Below are 16,320 nucleotides of genomic sequence, written 5' to 3'. Positions count from 1 at the left end.
CCGATAAATCCACAAAGCAGAGGGAACTGGTACATCCATCGGTGGCAAAAGTACAAATGGGAAACTGGGTCTCAAGATGTATAAGAATATTGACAACACAGACTTGATTCTTAACTAAAAAGCTCAGGCTTGACACGTTTCAGGAAGACCTCTAGACCTCTTAAGACACGAATGGGAGAACATCTGAGTAATTTAAGAAATAGAAGTCCTCTTGTCAGCCACTTCATAGAATTTAACCACACAGTAAGAGACTTCATAATACAACATTGTAGATATGGTTCCTGTGAGGTAGGAGAGGTCTCTAGTGAAAAGGGAAATTGACTGGATATTGAGGCTGACTTTAGGGGCTAAATGAAGGAATAGATTTCTCGTCCTTTTTATGTAGCACAACCTGCATTGCCTCAGTGATTATCTCAAGGACAGTGACTCGTCTGCCATCTGAGAATACATTCCTTCTGTATTTGCACTTTGCATCAGTGTTGGAGCTGGTATAGACCAAATGAGAAGCAAATGTTCTAAAAGCCTCACATGTATCTTAAATGCTGTCATTAATCTATACTAGTTTATTGATCTTGCTATGTGCATATTCACTAATTTTTCATACAGTATAGAAAAGGGGAGGGGGGAAGAGTTGTAACTATCCCTAGCTGGCTGTTTCTAAGTTAACATTTATTTTTAGTCTATGCTTAGCTCCTGAAGAAGGCCACAGTCGAAAAGCATTGAGCCTGACCTTTTTTAAATAAGAATGAAGTCTGCATTGTCAATATCCTTATATATTGTCAATATCCTTATACTTTTGCCAATAAAGCCACAGTCATTCCATGCGAAACAACCAGTTTGTGACAGACCAAATATCTGCTTTTCTTACCTTTTCTTTAGGTCGTTCTTTTTCAATCTTAGCTAGTGAGCTATTATGTGACAAGCAGAAGGCTTTACTTGAATTCCAGTCTTTTTCTTCCTCGGAAAAAAAGTAGCATTTCCCTAGAGAAAAAATCCAGTCGTTTCCAGGGCATGGATCACAAGGAGCAGAGGGAACATGAGGGTGCTCAGGTCTACATCCCTGCTCATGCCTGAGTGCAACTGAGAAAGAGACAAAGAATTCACTCATCAGTGTGTATGCACGCACATAGGCATGTTCTCTCTCTCTCTCACACACACACACACATATACACACCATGAATGTAGATTGAAATCATTTGAATCCGAGTAGAGCCTAGCATGCTTTCTCAAGATGTCTTCAAATGCAATCTTGAGCACAAAATACATAGGTGCATGTTTCAGTTTTAATTGCACAAGCCTCTTATTTAAGCTATTCATCTTTCTTCAATACAGTGGTGCCTCGCTTAACAAGCGCTTCGTTTAACGACGAATCCGCATAGCGATGGTTTTTTGCAATCACATTGCAATGTTTTAAATGGTAAAAGATCGTTTTGTGATGATCGGTAAGCTGTTTCGCTTACTGATTTTCGCATAGCGATGTTTATAGAACAGCTGATCAGCGCTCCCAAAATGGCCACCGGGTAATTAAAATGGCCACCCTCTGTGTTTTTGCGCCCATTCCTCGCTTACCAGACAGTGAAAATGGCGGCCGTATGGAGGATTTTTACATAACTGTGAGTTTTTTGCCCATAGGAACACATTAAACGTGTTTTAATGCATTCCTATGGGCTTTTTTGTTCCGTATAGTGACGAATCCACATAGCGCGATTTTTCCAGAACGGATTATTGTCGCTATGCGGGGCAACACTGTACTTGTAGTTATAGAACAGGTAGCTGTATTAACCTGCGCAAGCACATCAGGCAAAACTGAAAGAAAAATAAAAAGAGAAGACAAAAATGCCGTGGTATCTTAAGAACTAACTGCTGTATTATAATGTGAACTTTAGTGGACTAGTCCACTCCCCTGCTGTCTGAAGAAGTGGAGTTGTCCACGAATGCTGACATTAAAACATAGTAGTTAGTCCTTAATATGCCAAAATGTTCTTATATTCTTTATTTTCAATACTTCTTCAATACTTGTCCCCCACTGTTTCCGCAGGCTAATTACATGGAATCAGGGATACATTCCTGTCTACAGGAAGTCAAGGAACCAATGAGATTATACCAATTGTGGCGGAGCCACCTTGAATCCCTGTGTAAAGGGAGAAAAGTAGGATACAAATTGAACAATACAAGAATAATAAATAAATAATTTTGAGTTACTTTCCTCCAAGATATTCAAGGACCATTTTTTGCTGTTGGAGAGACATCATTTTCTATTATCGTTCCATCCAAACTTAAAAAAAAGCATACCTTTTTTTCCCTGCTGTACTATCAAATCTTAGAATAATTTTAAGTTGCAGTTCTTGTTTAGATATGGTACATTTTTTTTTCAAATCAATTTCATTTTTTCTGTTAACCCTGAACAGTTAACAGTGGTCTCAGGTGAAACATCCAAGGTAGGCCAAACACGAATGCCATCATTCGGTGATTAATCCCGTCCCTCACACAAACTTGCTAGCACTTGATCTCATAATCAAACTATAGTTGTACTTCTGTCTTTAATCCCACACACGTGCGCTCGCGCGCCATGGAGCCGTTGGGTGAGTTGAAGCGCACAGTGGGCGAGAAAGCCCACGAGCCTTGCTTCCCCATGCTGACCCTCTTCTGGCTGGAGCTGCCTCACTTGCTAGCTTGCTCACTTTCTTTGTTTCCCCCTCTGGGAAGGCCATGGTGGCCGGGTTTGACAACAGCTGGTAGGACTCACCTCCTTGGAGACAGGGGCCCAGAGTGGCCTGGCCTACCTCCCCTGGTGCAAACAAAGCAGGTGGGCCACATGGAGGGGGTGGTGTGAGGAGAGGGCTCTGCCAGCGCTGGGCCCCTTTCCAAGGCAACTTTGAGGGGGCACAATATTTGCCTCAGGTGCTGGCAACACAGACTATGCCACTGATCCCACGAAACTCATAGCAGCTGGTGGAAAGGGGACACTCAGAGAAATGACACAGGAAGAAAGGGTGAAATGCTCCCTCCTTCATAATTTTTCTTTGTGATTGAAATTCTCATGTGGGGCAGCTAATGAGTAAATGATGTAGATTCACACACAATGGAGAATTCTGGTGAGGAATGGCTTTTTCAGTCAATATTTTCATAGGGACTAGAATAACTGTTCCACTGCTTTGGTGAAATTCTTTGACAACGTACCGTATTTTTCGCTCCATAAGACGCACTTTTCCATAAGACGCACCGATTTTTTAGGAGAAGAAAACAGGAAAATATAATCTGTTTTCTTCACTCCATAAGACGCACAGACTTTCCACCCCACTGTTTTGTGGGGAAAAAGTGAGTCTTATGGTGCAAAAAATACAGTATTACCAGAAACCCATGCAATAAGCAAACCTTGGTTTTTGAGTTGCTGACTGAAGCCATGCAGCTGCATCAACTCAGACGGAGATAAATGTTTGAAAAGTAGCATCGGCATTGGGCAACTTACCTATTATGAGGGCAATGATGAGGATGAGGATGAGGAGAACAAGGAAAACAAGGACCCGTGTGACAGCTAATGGATGTTTTTGGACCATCGTGCTTACTAGAGAAGAGGAAAACACTAGAATGAAATTGGAAGTATTTGTCAGCCTGATTCAAGGAAGCACCAAGATTATTGTTCCTGTCTCTGTGAGCCATGAAAACTCAAATAAGGGCACTTCTGCATTACAATTAGTAGCATATTACTGGACAGCTTAGAAGTGTGTGTAAACATTTCAGCTCTATAGGCTACATCTGATCAGCTGAGGATCCAGTGGCACATGTATATATACACATCCATGTACACTACAAAGTAACTTTCAAAGCTCTGCTGTGAGAGGAAAATGGTTGGGTAAACAGAACATGCCAACAACATAGGTTGCACAGTCTTGATTATTCTTTAGAAAATAATTCATTGTGATAACAGTTTTTTTTTCAAAGTAACAGAGGCTCGCTACTCAATTTAGTTTTAACTTGACATGATTTGTTTGTGCTGCTCATTACTTTTTTATTATTTTTGATTACTTAAAAAAACTGAGAATGATAAGAGAATGGCATAAATATTGAAAAAAAATATCAAATAGTTCTGAATGTTTTTGAAAACTAACTTTTGGAAACAAACTTTATTCATTCACTCATTCATTCATTTATTTGATTTCTATGCTGTACCAGTAAATGGTGCGGTCTGGAACTACTTGTTATCCCAGTAAAGTACCTTCATCACACAATTTTTGAGGTGTTGCACCCTATTACCCCCAAAGTAACTGCACTAATGTCTAAATTACTATAAATTAATTCCTTCTGAAATTCACCTGATATGTTTTTGCAGCAAGAAGATCCCAAGGTGTTGCTGGTCTCTCCTGAAGGGTCATTCTGACCTCCCTCACTACATCTGTTTCTTTCATTTCCAGGTTGAGCTTCTAATAAGTGAATTAAAAAAAGGTCATTTTATAGTAACTAACAGAACTTTTACAACCCAAACCCTAATCCGGAGCGATAACCTTGGTCCTATAACCTCGACTTACGAACGCCCCTACCTACGAAAATTCCGAGTTACAAAAAGCTCCGGCCACAAAATTTTGCTTCGTCTTGCGGCCGAAGCTTCAACCTAAGAACAGAAAAAGGCAGGGGAAAAGAGAGGGAAATTCAAACAGTTGGTGGCAAAGAGGTTGCCTCTTTGTAGCTCTTTCCCCCCAATGGTTAGAGCAGGGGGTCAGGGAACTTTTTTTACTTCTCCGGTGCAGGAGGAGGAAGGAGAGGCGGAGACAGCTCCGGATCGCCGTCGGGCACAGGAAGCCAGTGTGCTCCTTGCCCATCCTTGGTGCAGGTCTAGTCATGAGTAAGGCCTGCCGAAGGAGAGGGTCTACTCATGAGTAAGGGTGGCCAAAGGTGCTGGCCTGGGCTGAGGCATGCGGGTGAGAGGGGCTCCTCTGTGGACGGGGCGTGCGGTGGCAGTGGCACAGGAGGAGGCTCCCCGCTGGGGAGTGAGTGCCATCAGAGGAGGCTTCAGTCTGCCTGGCAAGGTGCTGCTTTTCCTTTTTTTAGAAACTTCTGGGTGGGTTTTGCAGGGTAGGTTTCGGCTGAAGGGAGTTACGTTTCTGTGCTGTGTTGTTTTTTGCAGTCCCAGCGTGGGGATTGCTCAATGTTTATTTTTTGGGTTGTTGTTTTTTCTTGCAGCCTTCGGAGCTTGCTCTGTTTATTTTTGGTTGTTTTTTTAAAGCGCCAGTGCCTTCCGATGAGTCTTTCTGTGTGCTTAAATAATTTTTTTTTGGTATTTTTTTAAAACGCTGGAACGGATTAATCCTGTTCCCATGCATTTCAGTGGCAAATAGTGCTTTGACTTATGAAAATATCAAGTTACGGCCACTGTTCCAATACGGATTAATTTCGTAAGTCGAGGCACCACATGTAGACGAAAGCACTCTAACCTCCCTCTTTGGCTCCCACTTCCATCACCCTTCTCCATTTGGCTCTCGATATGAAATCAAGAGACCATGGTCCCCATGGACCAGGCCTACCAAGAGTCGGACACGACTAAACAACAACAACATAAAATCAGAGTCCCAGCTCACATGGAGAAGCCCACAGGAAGTGGAACCACTCCTCTTTAGACTTATTGCTCTCCACATGGAGGAGGGCAGCAAAACCAGAGCGAGAGAGGAGTCAGGGCCAGAGGATTCTGTTAAACAGGACGTGATGCTTAGGTAAAGGTAAAGGTTCCCCTTGACAATTTTTGTCCAGTCGTGTTTGACTCTAGGGGGCGATGCTCATCCCCGTTTCCAAGCCATAGAGCCAGCGTTTTGTCCGAAGACAATCTTCCGTGGTCACATGGCCAGTGCGACTTAGACACGGAACGCTGTTACCTTCCCACCGAAGTGGTTCCTATTGATCTACTTGCATTTACATGCTTTCGAATTGCTAGGTTGGCAGGAGCTGGGACAAGCGACGGGCGCTCACTCCATCACGTGGATTCGATCTTACAACTGCTGGTCTTCTGACCCTGCAGCACAGGCTTCTGCAGTTTAGCCCACAGCGCCACCACGTCCCATGATGCTTGTTGAATTATAATACCTGGATAGGGCTACTGTTGAACATGCCTCAAGGTCTTTCTTTCTTTCTTTCTTTCTTTCTTTCTTTCTTTCTTTCTTTCTTTCTTTCTTTCTTTCTTTCTTTCTTTCTTTCTTTCTTTCTTTCTTTCTTTCTTTCTTTCTTTCTTTCTACTCTGCCTTTCCACTACAAAGTAGCACTCAATACAATTTATGATCTTCCTAAAAGAGTAAAAAATAAATAAAACCAAATGTAACCACAAAATCATAAAAATCAAGGAAAGTGGACCTGACGATAAAGTCCATAAAATCTCACTTTTATTTTTCAGGCATTACTTAAAATGTGCACTTGTTTGTACAATATTCGAGGGAGTGGGGGACAGGAACAAGTTTGTCTTTGACTACTGCTTGTTCATTTTTGTATTTTCATTGTACTAGACATTAGAGGGAAGGAAGGAAAATTAGACACAGAACTGACAGTTTTGGAAGCAGACCATCTAACTTTTGCAGTTTTGTAAAATTGTTCAGTGAGTTGAAAAAGTTACTATCACAATTAAATTTTGTTTCTGAGAACTACTGTTACATTTTAGTGGTAGCATCATCAGACCTGCTATTCATTCTTCTGTCATTTGGTTCCTGCCCTCTAAGATTTTAGAATTTTGAGTTTCCAAAACATGACACAAGAAAACAGTTTCCTTGATAGGTTCATGAGCCATTGCACATCAAATAAGGACAGTTGTGCATGGAAGATTCATCTGATTTAATGATGGATTGTCTTGGAATGATTTTAAACTTACCATCCGAGGGACTTAAGAGCTGCAATTGTTCACCTAAATCTGATGGAGAAGACACAAATTGAGTATATCAGTATCAAAACTAACTATTCTAAAAAACATAGGATAATGAGACACCTTTCTTAGAACACTAAAACAAAAATAAAAAAAATTAATTGAGCCTTCATGAATTAAAAAGAACTTCTTCAGACATACACCAGTAACTAGTGGATAGTGCAGTAAAATGATAAATGAATATCTCAGAAATTCATGGCAAAAGCATTGTCTTAAGATGAGGTTAAAGCTGGTTGCAGGCAAGCTTTGTGGGTGTGGCTTAATGTTTCACCGTGGTAACATGTGGTTGGAAATTTCCACTCATTCCTGGAAATTACCATTCTTGTATCATATAATGATCACACAGCTCAATTGTGTTATGTTTTTTAAAAGTTTCAAAAGAAGAAATGGGCCCTTCAAAAAAAAATGCTGTCGTCAGAACGCCTGCCACCCAGGTCCACCATCATCCTGGATTCTGTTCCATCTACTTCCTCCACGACTTTATCCATTTGCCACAAAATATCACCGCTACCGAGACTTTCCAATCCTCATTAGCCTTTTTGTTTTTTTGAGAGGTGTCCTTTTTGAGTTCCTCCACAAAGATTTCTTGCCCGCTTGTGAATACACTATCAAGACACTGTTAACCTTACCGGCAGCAATTGCTAGCAGGTGAGCAGCATTGATAGGAATAAAAATGATACTTGTTAAATTCCTTGGTCTTGCCCATTTCGGTCATCTCAACATGCTGAGACACCTCATTGACACCCATTTGCTGAAGGAGAAAAGTCCTCTACATTACCTTGCGTTTCAGCTGGGTTGCCATTGTTCACCTGTAGTAAGGGAAAACAACAACAACAACAGATCACAAATAGATCGCACAGATGAATTCTCTCAGAGACTTTGTGTTCAGGCCCAGCACCGGGTTTAAAGGGGTTTGTACAAAAAGTGCTGAACTCCCCCTCCCCACAAGCAGCACCCTGAGCAGGAGCAGAGAGCCTGTGTAATATAGCATTTGCCCGCCTCCCCGCAAGCCAACTGGATGGACCAGGTAGGTAGGTAGGCAGGCAGGCGGCAGCGGGAACAAGTGGAAGGTGCTGTGACCACAAATCTCATGCTCCTTTCAACAGAGAAAATAAAAATGTCTGTTGATAATGGCATAATCCCAACTGCTGCCCCCCTTTCAGTGAATACAGAGAGCCTGTGTAATATAGTACAGTGGTTCCCAACCTTGGGCCTCCAGATGTTCTTGGACTACAACTCCCAGAAGTCTTCACCACCTCTGCTGGCCAGGATTTCTGGGAGTTGAAGCCCAAGAACATCTGGAGGGCCAAGGTTGGGGACCACTGATATAGTGGATAGAGTGCCAGATTGAGACTCAGGACACAGGGATTCAGAGATCCCTGCCTGTCCTTGGAAATTCACTGCAAGGATGGCAGTGGGAGCCATTCCTTGTAGGTCTCACACACCCTGATAACACTACTGAGGTTGACATAAGTCAGAAGCTTGAAGGCACAGAACACCAAGTTGGCATGGGGCAGCTTTGGGGAAGCTGGCAGGACTCTTTTTTCCTCTCCTTCCTTTTACGAACTGTAAAGAAAGGAGAAGCGATGGACTCCACAGCTCCAATCTTTTCCTCTTCAAATGCTTCTGGGCTCTACCCCCAGTGGTAGCAAAAGGGGACAAGGACACAGGGGCACTCTCTGAAAGCAGAGGGGGTGGCCATTCCAGGTCTCAACCTTCCCTTTCAGCACCAGGGCCTTCAGCTTGGAGAGAGTCAGACCTCAAAGTCTTGGTGTTCACCTAAGTGGGCCTGCCATGGCTCACCATCTTCACCCCGAGCCAAATGCTAAAGTGGAACGTGTCTCAAGTCGAGAAAAACCTCTGGAAAATTGGACACATTCCCAGAGGACTTTAGCCACTATTCTGACTCATTAATTCCAATGCACAAAACATGTATGTACAGTGGTACCTCGCAAGATGATGTTAATTTGTTCCGCGAAAATCACTGTCTTACAAAAACATCTTGCGAAACAAAAAAGCCCATTGAAATGCATTGAAACTGGTTCAATGTGTTCCAATGGGCTGAAAACTCACAGTCCAGTGAAGATCTTCCATAGGGGTGGCCATTTTTGCTATCTGTAAAGCGGGGAATCCATCCTGCAAACACAGCGGGGAGCCATTTTGCACAGTGGGTGGCCATTTTAGAACTGCCGATCAGCTGTTTCTAAATTGTCATTTAGCAAAAAAATCGGTTCCTGAAGCAGGGAACCGATCATCGTTAAGTGAATTTTCCCCATAGGAACATCGTTTTGTGATCACAAAAGCGATCGCAAAAACTTCATTGTCAAGCGGTTTCGTCGTGTAATGAGGCAATCGTTAAGTGAGGCACCACTGCATATAGACATCCCAACAAGACTTTGGAAGACTCTCCTTTCATTGTGTTCCTCACACCTGTGCTCTATTCTTCATTCCTCCTACATGCCATCAAGTCGGCTCCAACTTATGGCAACGCTATAAATGAGAGATCTTCAAAATGTCCTCAACAGCTCTACTAAACACAAGGCTATGGCTTCCTTTTGGGACTCAATCCATCTCATATTTGGTCTTTCTCTCTCTTTTTGCTGCCTTCAGTTTTCACCTCATTTTCTAGAATTGCAGATTCTTCAGTCATAGGATTCATTCCTATGAAGTTATTCAGGAGAAAACTGGAGAGCCCTCTTGTCAGATTTGCTTTCACTTGGATTCCTTCACTGAGCAGGGGGGTTTGGACTCTATGGCCTTATAGGCCCCTTCCAGCTCAATTATTCTAGGATTCTATGATTATAATAAATGCCTCCACTTTCTTCCTACGGTTCCAGTGCCTTCAGCCACATGGGAGGCTCTCCCTCAGGCAAATCACTTTGTGTGTATGCATTTGTGTACGAGAGAGAGACAGAGAGAAAGAGAGAGAGAGAGAGAGAGAGAGAGAGAGAGAATCCAGGCTGAGGGGAAAAGCAGGGGAAAGGGAGAGGGTTACCTCCCTTTTGTCTCCCCCACTTCACCTCATGCTCTCACCATTTTGTGACTGTCTCCTTACTCTTGGGTAGGCCTTGCTTTGAATGGAGCACAGGAGATGACCCACTTTCCCTGTGCCTGTGCTGATGATCAGGGGGGGCACTTAATTGACAGCTGCAGTTTTACCCACCCACCCTAGCCCTTTCCCATTTTCCCCTAGCCAGCATCTCAACAATATCCCAGGAAATTATACTCACTGATGTGTCTTTGGTGGTCGCCATCTCTTGATTTCTGTCTTAGGCCTGACTGAATGTCAGAGCTAACAATCACACTTCAGAGTTTCAGACACACTTTTTCTTTTTTTCAGTTCTTTTCTCATTCAGTCCTTCACATGATAATTCTGAGCAGATGCATCACCAGTCATGCACTGTAAAAAAAAAAGAGATTTCATTGGATAAGAAGGAAATAACCATTATATTTATTTTATTATTTAGTTTTCAAAGAGGTAGCCAGGTTCTTCTGTCTCAACATGTTGACAAAATTAAAAGGGGGGCAGGAAAAAAAGATGGGGGGAGGCATAGAATGTTTTGTCAACTTAAAGACTAACAGCTATTTTTCAGTGAGAATTTCTGTAGATGAAAATCCACTCCCTTAGATTTTTGGAAGACAGCACAATTTTGATCCAAAAATGCTCATAGTTGTGCCATAACATTTTGTCTTCTACCTACTTTTCTCTTCCATTCCCGTTTTTTAAATTTTATTAAAATTTATTTTAATATAATTTTATTATTTATTGTTAAGTGCGATCAAGGTGGACGCTATAGTGACCCAAACAGGGCTTTCAAGGTAAGTGTGATATCTAAGGAGTGGGTTTACCTGTTACCAGTGCCATACCTGCAGTAGGTTCCCATAGCTGAATGGGGATTTGAACCCAGGCCTTCTGGGTCCTAGTCCATTACTCTGTCTACTACACCACGCTGAATATACATTTCTTACTGCATCAAACATTATATCTCAAAGCGATGTGCAGGAGGGAAAATAATTAAATCCATTCATTAGATAAACAAAAGAGCAAGTAATGACTGGCTGCCTGAGTGGGGTTTTTATATGGATGGCTGTGCCTTCCTGTTTTCAATGTGGTTTTGATCTTACTTTTGTTTACCGTCTCTTAATGCGGTATTTCTCACTGGAAGGACAGATCCTGAAGCTGATGCTCCAATACTTTGGCCATCTCATGAGAAGAGAAGACTCCTTGGAAAAGACCTTGATGTTAGGAAAGTGTGAAGGCAAGAGGAGAAGGGGACAGAGGATGAGATAGATGGACAGTGTCATCGAAGCGACTAACATGAATTTGATAAAACTCCGGGAGGCAGTGGAAGATAGGAGGGCCTGGCGTGCTCTGGTCCATGGGGTCACTGAGAGTCGGATGCGTATTTGTTTAATCCTTTTTAGAATTTGTATACTTACTGTTTTTAGCTTTAACTATTGTCTTTTATTGATGTAAGCTGCCTTGAGTCATTCTGAAGGAGAGAGGCAAGGTAAAAATATTTTAAATAAATAATATTTAAAAGGAGAATTGCAGATTTGGCTTAATGTTGCACCACTGGATAAAAATCCTGACCACATACAGGAGGTGGGGTTAGACCTACTGTTTCTTTATTTTATTCATGTGGTTGCTAGTCAAGTGAAAAGTATCATGAAAGTTAAGGTGGAACATTCTTGGCAGGATAAAAAGTGAACATAGAAGGGAAATCTAAACGATTATCCACTTAACCAAGGAATGAGTCCTGAGAGGGCTGCTGCACCTGTAGGAACCCTGGCAGCTTGGATTGCTAAATTTATGTACAGTATTATTTGAATGTACACAAGCAGAGGTACAGTGCTGTGCTGTGTTACATCTCCAGATTACCTTAATGGGGCACCATGTAGCTTTCCTATCCCCCAGGGCTATGGTTTCCGATCTTGGGTTCCCACATGTTCTTGGATTACAATTCCCAGAAATCCTGGCCAGCAGAGCTAGTGGTAGAGGCTTATGGGAATGTCAGTCCAAGAACATCTGGGGACCTAAGATGGGGAGTTACTGTCCTTGGGGAATTCTTATGGTCAGCTTGGGTAGGATTTGCTAATAAGTTATATTTTGGGGAGAAAGTAAGAGGCACAAACTGACATTTTAGGAAGAAAGAGGAAAGGAGACAGAGGCACAGACTGAGGGAATGAGAATAGATGGGACTAGAGGCTTTGTCAGAGCACATAGACACAATCACAGAAATGGTGTGTGTGTGTGTGTGTGTGTGTGTGTGTGTGTGTGTGTGTGTGTGTTTGGACTATTATATAAAAACTTTCACATTCTCTTCTGTCTCCCTCCTTTGTGGCAGGAAGAAGTTGTAAATTTCTTAATAAGGGGTTAGACTCCACAGTGGTGTAAGCAGAGTGACAGCTAAGATATTTGCTTTGGTTCAGTGGCAGCAATCGTACATGCCAGAACTGAACCAAAATAATGCAATTCAAACTGCACTTAAAAAAAGGAAAGCCCTTGACAGGGACCCAAGATACACCCCAGCACCTCATCCATCATCCACAATTTGCTGGGTCAGGTTACACAGAATTTACACAAACACCAATAGGTACTCAGGCCATTGCATTTTAATGATTCTCTTGTAATCATACTGAAAGCCACCTCGGGTGTCAGTTTGGGGACAAACCCAGCGCGTGGGCGCGCACATACATACACGCACGCCCACAAATATAAATAAATGCAAAAAAGGGTGGGACCAGACCTCCCTTATTGGGGGGGGGGGAAGGGGAAGAACACTAAACATATGTAGGTACAGTACTTCAACTGTCCATAAGAATATAATAATAATTAGAGGAGGGCGTTCCTTCTTTTTCATGGGCCGCTCTGGGACTGAGCATCTCCTCCCCAATAAAATTTGGGGGGATAGGACCCCCATCCCAACTGGCCAGCCCCTGAATCCCACCCTTACTTCAGTTCACCCCAGAAAAGCCCGTGGAGAACAGATTGCAGACTTGGAAGTTGTGAGGCGAAATCTGAGGCGAGGGTGGGGGAAAAGCTTGGGAGCGGGAGTCTTTCTCTCGCTGATTCGACCCCCTCTGGAAGGGCCTGGATGACCGATAATGGAACTCACTGCCACCCACACACACACGCTCTCGCTCTCTCTCGGTCTCCCTTGCTCGGCTCCCGGGCTCCGCGCCTAATCCGCCCCATCGCGTCCCGCACAGGAGCCAGAAGAGGCGATCAGGGAGAGGAAAGGAGGCGCCGGGCCACATCCGTAGCGCTCTGACCGCGGATTACAAACTTTCTCCCTCTTCATCTAACCCGATCTTGCACCCCACCCCCGCTCGCCCGCCCGTCACTTCTTTCCAAAACTTCGCAGCCCGGAAGAAAACGGATTTTGGGGAGGGGGGGGCTCCAGCCGCCATCCCACCCCACCCACCCCTAGGATCGCATGCCAACAGTTTGCGACTCACCTTCACCAAGTTCGTCTGCTTCGCGCCTCGGTTCTTTTCTCCCTTTCCGCCTCCTTCCTTGCTCCTCCCTGCCTCCCTCCCCTCTCGAGGAACTATTGGCCAGATAGGTTTCATTCTCAAGCAGGGCTTTATCTTTCTATTGTTTTTACGGGGAAAGAAACTTTTGCACGAGGCTGAAATTTGTTTGTGAGTCTCCAAACAGCGCTGGGCAAAAACTGAAAGACTAGCAGGAAAAGAGGAGGAGGTAGATGTGAGATAGATCGATTCAATAAAGCAACCGCCCTCTTGAGTTTGTAAGGGCTGAACAGGCCAGTCATTGACAGCAGCTGTCTGTATATGTGTGTTGGGCTGTAGTGGAAGCTTGCATTCCAATCCATTGTAATTTTTTTTCTAGCTCTCACGTCATACTACCATTATTTCAGATTTCAAGAAATAAAAATAATTTTAAAATAACCCCACAGGAATAGCAGCAGCGGGGGGCTGTGAGGCAAAATTTAAAAGCCTGTGTAGCACCTCCATTATACAGCACGGTTTAAAGAAAAAAAATTAAATTTTTCCCCAAGACGATGCACCCCCAAAAAAACAAACTACATGACCACCATGTGACTTTAAACCAATTTCAAAAATACAGATCCATCTCCTGAATAAACATACCATTACCTAGCTAAATGTGGTCTTGGAAAAATAGAGGCATATTTGAGTGCTTCTAAAGCGTCTGCCAGGATTTTTAAAATAAGGATTTTGGTGGTTGTAGTAGGAAGGAAGGAAGGAAGGAATTTGGTGGTTGTAGTAGGTAGGAAGGAAGGAAGGAAGGAAGGAAGGAAGGAAGGAGAAGAGAAGAGAAAAAACAAGCAGAATCAGGCAGACTCAGTGGAGGTGGGGAGAGGATTCAAATGGTTAACAAACTAAGCTGATTTCCTTCCCCCCTCTGTCGACTTCTGTGTGATTCACTCAAGCAAATTTACCCAGGGAAACCTAACTTCCTGGGTGCATCTTAACAATAGATCCAGTCATATTTTTTCCTGCTGTGAAGTTGTACCCTAACACTACTACACCCCACTGATCCTCAAAACACAGCAGGACAAATGCCAGTCAGGTAGGAAACCCAGTGTGGTGTGCTGGGCAGAAATAACTTACTTATGGAACTGGCAGGGTCAGACTGGGGTACACACCTACACACAATATGAACAGTCTTAGTACCATATGGTATAAATCAGCATATGCTAAACAAGCAGATGAAGCTCTTAATGAATCGTGCAGGATTATTACTGGCCACCTGAAACCTACCCCCATTGAAAAAGTGTACTATTTGGCTGGAATTGCCCCTCCAGAAGTATGTTGAGAGGTGCTAACAAATAATGAATGAAATAAAGTAATACAGCACCAAACTCATTCACTTCATGGACACAAATCCCCTAGACCAGTAGTTCCCAGTCTTGAGTCCCCAGATATTCTTGGACTACAACTCCTAGAAGCCCTTGCCAACAGGGCTAGTAGTGAAGGCTGCCAGGAGTTATAGTCCAAGATCATTGGGGGATCTAAGGTTGGGAGCTACTGTCCTAGATGTTGACTGAAATCAAAGAAATGTTTTACACACACATCCCAAGCTCTAAATATTAAACTAGAAGAGGCGAGGCTAACCCTATGGGGAGCAAAAAAATAAAAATAAATAAATAATACACCTTGTCAAATGGATGAATGCCAAAGAGTGTCTTCCAACATGACAAGACCATCTGGACCATTTGGAAGTCACTAAATAGACTTTAAAGTAAAGTGGAAGATTAAAGAAGTAAAATGAAACTACTTGGATTACAGGACAAATTTTCTGTGAGACTTTGCATTGAAATTCAACCAATACAGCACTTCTGAGCATGCAATTTATGCTCCACCACATACATGAAAGATATAGCAAATGGCAGAAGATATAGCAAAATAATGCTATTGAAGTAGGCTGTCTCTGGTAAAAAAATAGTCTAATTATCTTAATATTTTAATTTGTTTGCAATCTTATCTATATTTCATCTATGTCCTTAATTTTCAATTGTGTAATACTCTGATATGAATAAAGTATTGATTCCAACTTTCATACACATACACTCACACATATCTCCGCATATATGTATGCATTGTAAAATATATTTTAAGATTTCTAGAGTCCAAAACCAACAACAAAATATTTGGAGATATGTGATAGCCAATTTATAACTACATTAGCAATCCACAAATAGTCCCAGAAGTTGAGACCAGAATCAGCAAAGGACAAATTCTTCAAGCACCCCTTATTGTAGGTAGCCCCACAAACTAAAACAGCAACTCATTAATAACAACAGCCCCCATAATAAAGACACAAACACAAACACCAGATCACTCAGGCAGCACATTACTATAACAACTAATAATGTCATACACAAACATCAAGAGTTCAGTCACTTGCTCATCTTCTAGTGTGTTATAACTATCATCTTCCACACTGCCCTTCTGCATTTCACAGATGACATACAGACCAGTCAGTGTAGGAAAAAAAATAAGCAAATAAAAATCTGACACGATACAAAGAATGTGGAGAGGCTAATGGGAGAACATTTCAATTTTCTAAAACGCTATGCTTATTTTCGATACATTTAAGTTTTAGCACAATAATCACAGTCCGTAATGTTCAGCTTTTATTTCACACTGAATGTCATTGCTTATGTTTTTCTACATCTTCTGTCACAACATGCCTGTCGGTTTCATGCATACACTGGAGGCCTACAGACTCTCTGTGGTTTGAACTTATTCCATATTGGCTGCTGAGTCATCCCAGACTTACATATCATTGGTATCTGATAAACCTCATGCCAAAATAAATTTCTTAGAATCGCAGGAGTCTGCTGATTTTGCTGCAATTGACTAACAAAGACACCCCCCCAAAAAAATAAAATCCCGTTGCCATACTTGTAAAAGTTTATTGTGTTTTATGACCA

General features: G+C 42.5%; 1 protein-coding gene across 6 annotated transcripts in view; it reads right to left on the bottom strand.

The window, feature by feature from the left end:
• LOC110071027 (uncharacterized) overlaps nt 1-16,320 on the bottom strand; it is a 41,982-nt gene that overhangs the window by 13,263 nt on the left and 12,399 nt on the right. For 2 of the 6 annotated variants that reach the window (XM_078388712.1, XM_078388715.1), the window contains 6 exons: nt 10,126-10,295; nt 7,674-7,704; nt 6,845-6,883; nt 4,314-4,421; nt 3,470-3,583; nt 869-1,080 (listed from right to left, as the gene is read on the bottom strand). In XM_078388712.1, coding sequence (XP_078244838.1) covers nt 869-1,080; nt 3,470-3,583; nt 4,314-4,421; nt 6,845-6,883; nt 7,674-7,704; nt 10,126-10,149 — 528 coding nt within the window. In that variant the 5' untranslated portion in view covers nt 10,150-10,295. Of the gene's footprint in view, nt 1-868; nt 1,081-3,469; nt 3,584-4,313; nt 4,422-6,844; nt 6,884-7,673; nt 7,705-10,125; nt 10,296-11,335; nt 11,389-13,357; nt 13,792-16,320 lie in introns of those variants that run through there. The other 4 variants (XM_078388714.1, XM_078388713.1, XM_078388717.1 and 1 more) reach the window with 4 other exon arrangements.

Source organism: Pogona vitticeps, chromosome 2, assembly GCF_051106095.1.
Source record: "Pogona vitticeps strain Pit_001003342236 chromosome 2, PviZW2.1, whole genome shotgun sequence".
In the NCBI taxonomy this organism is placed as follows: Eukaryota; Metazoa; Chordata; class Lepidosauria; order Squamata; family Agamidae; genus Pogona; species Pogona vitticeps.
Note: the sequence above shows the minus strand (reverse complement) of the source record. Positions and strands in the feature narration are given on the sequence as shown.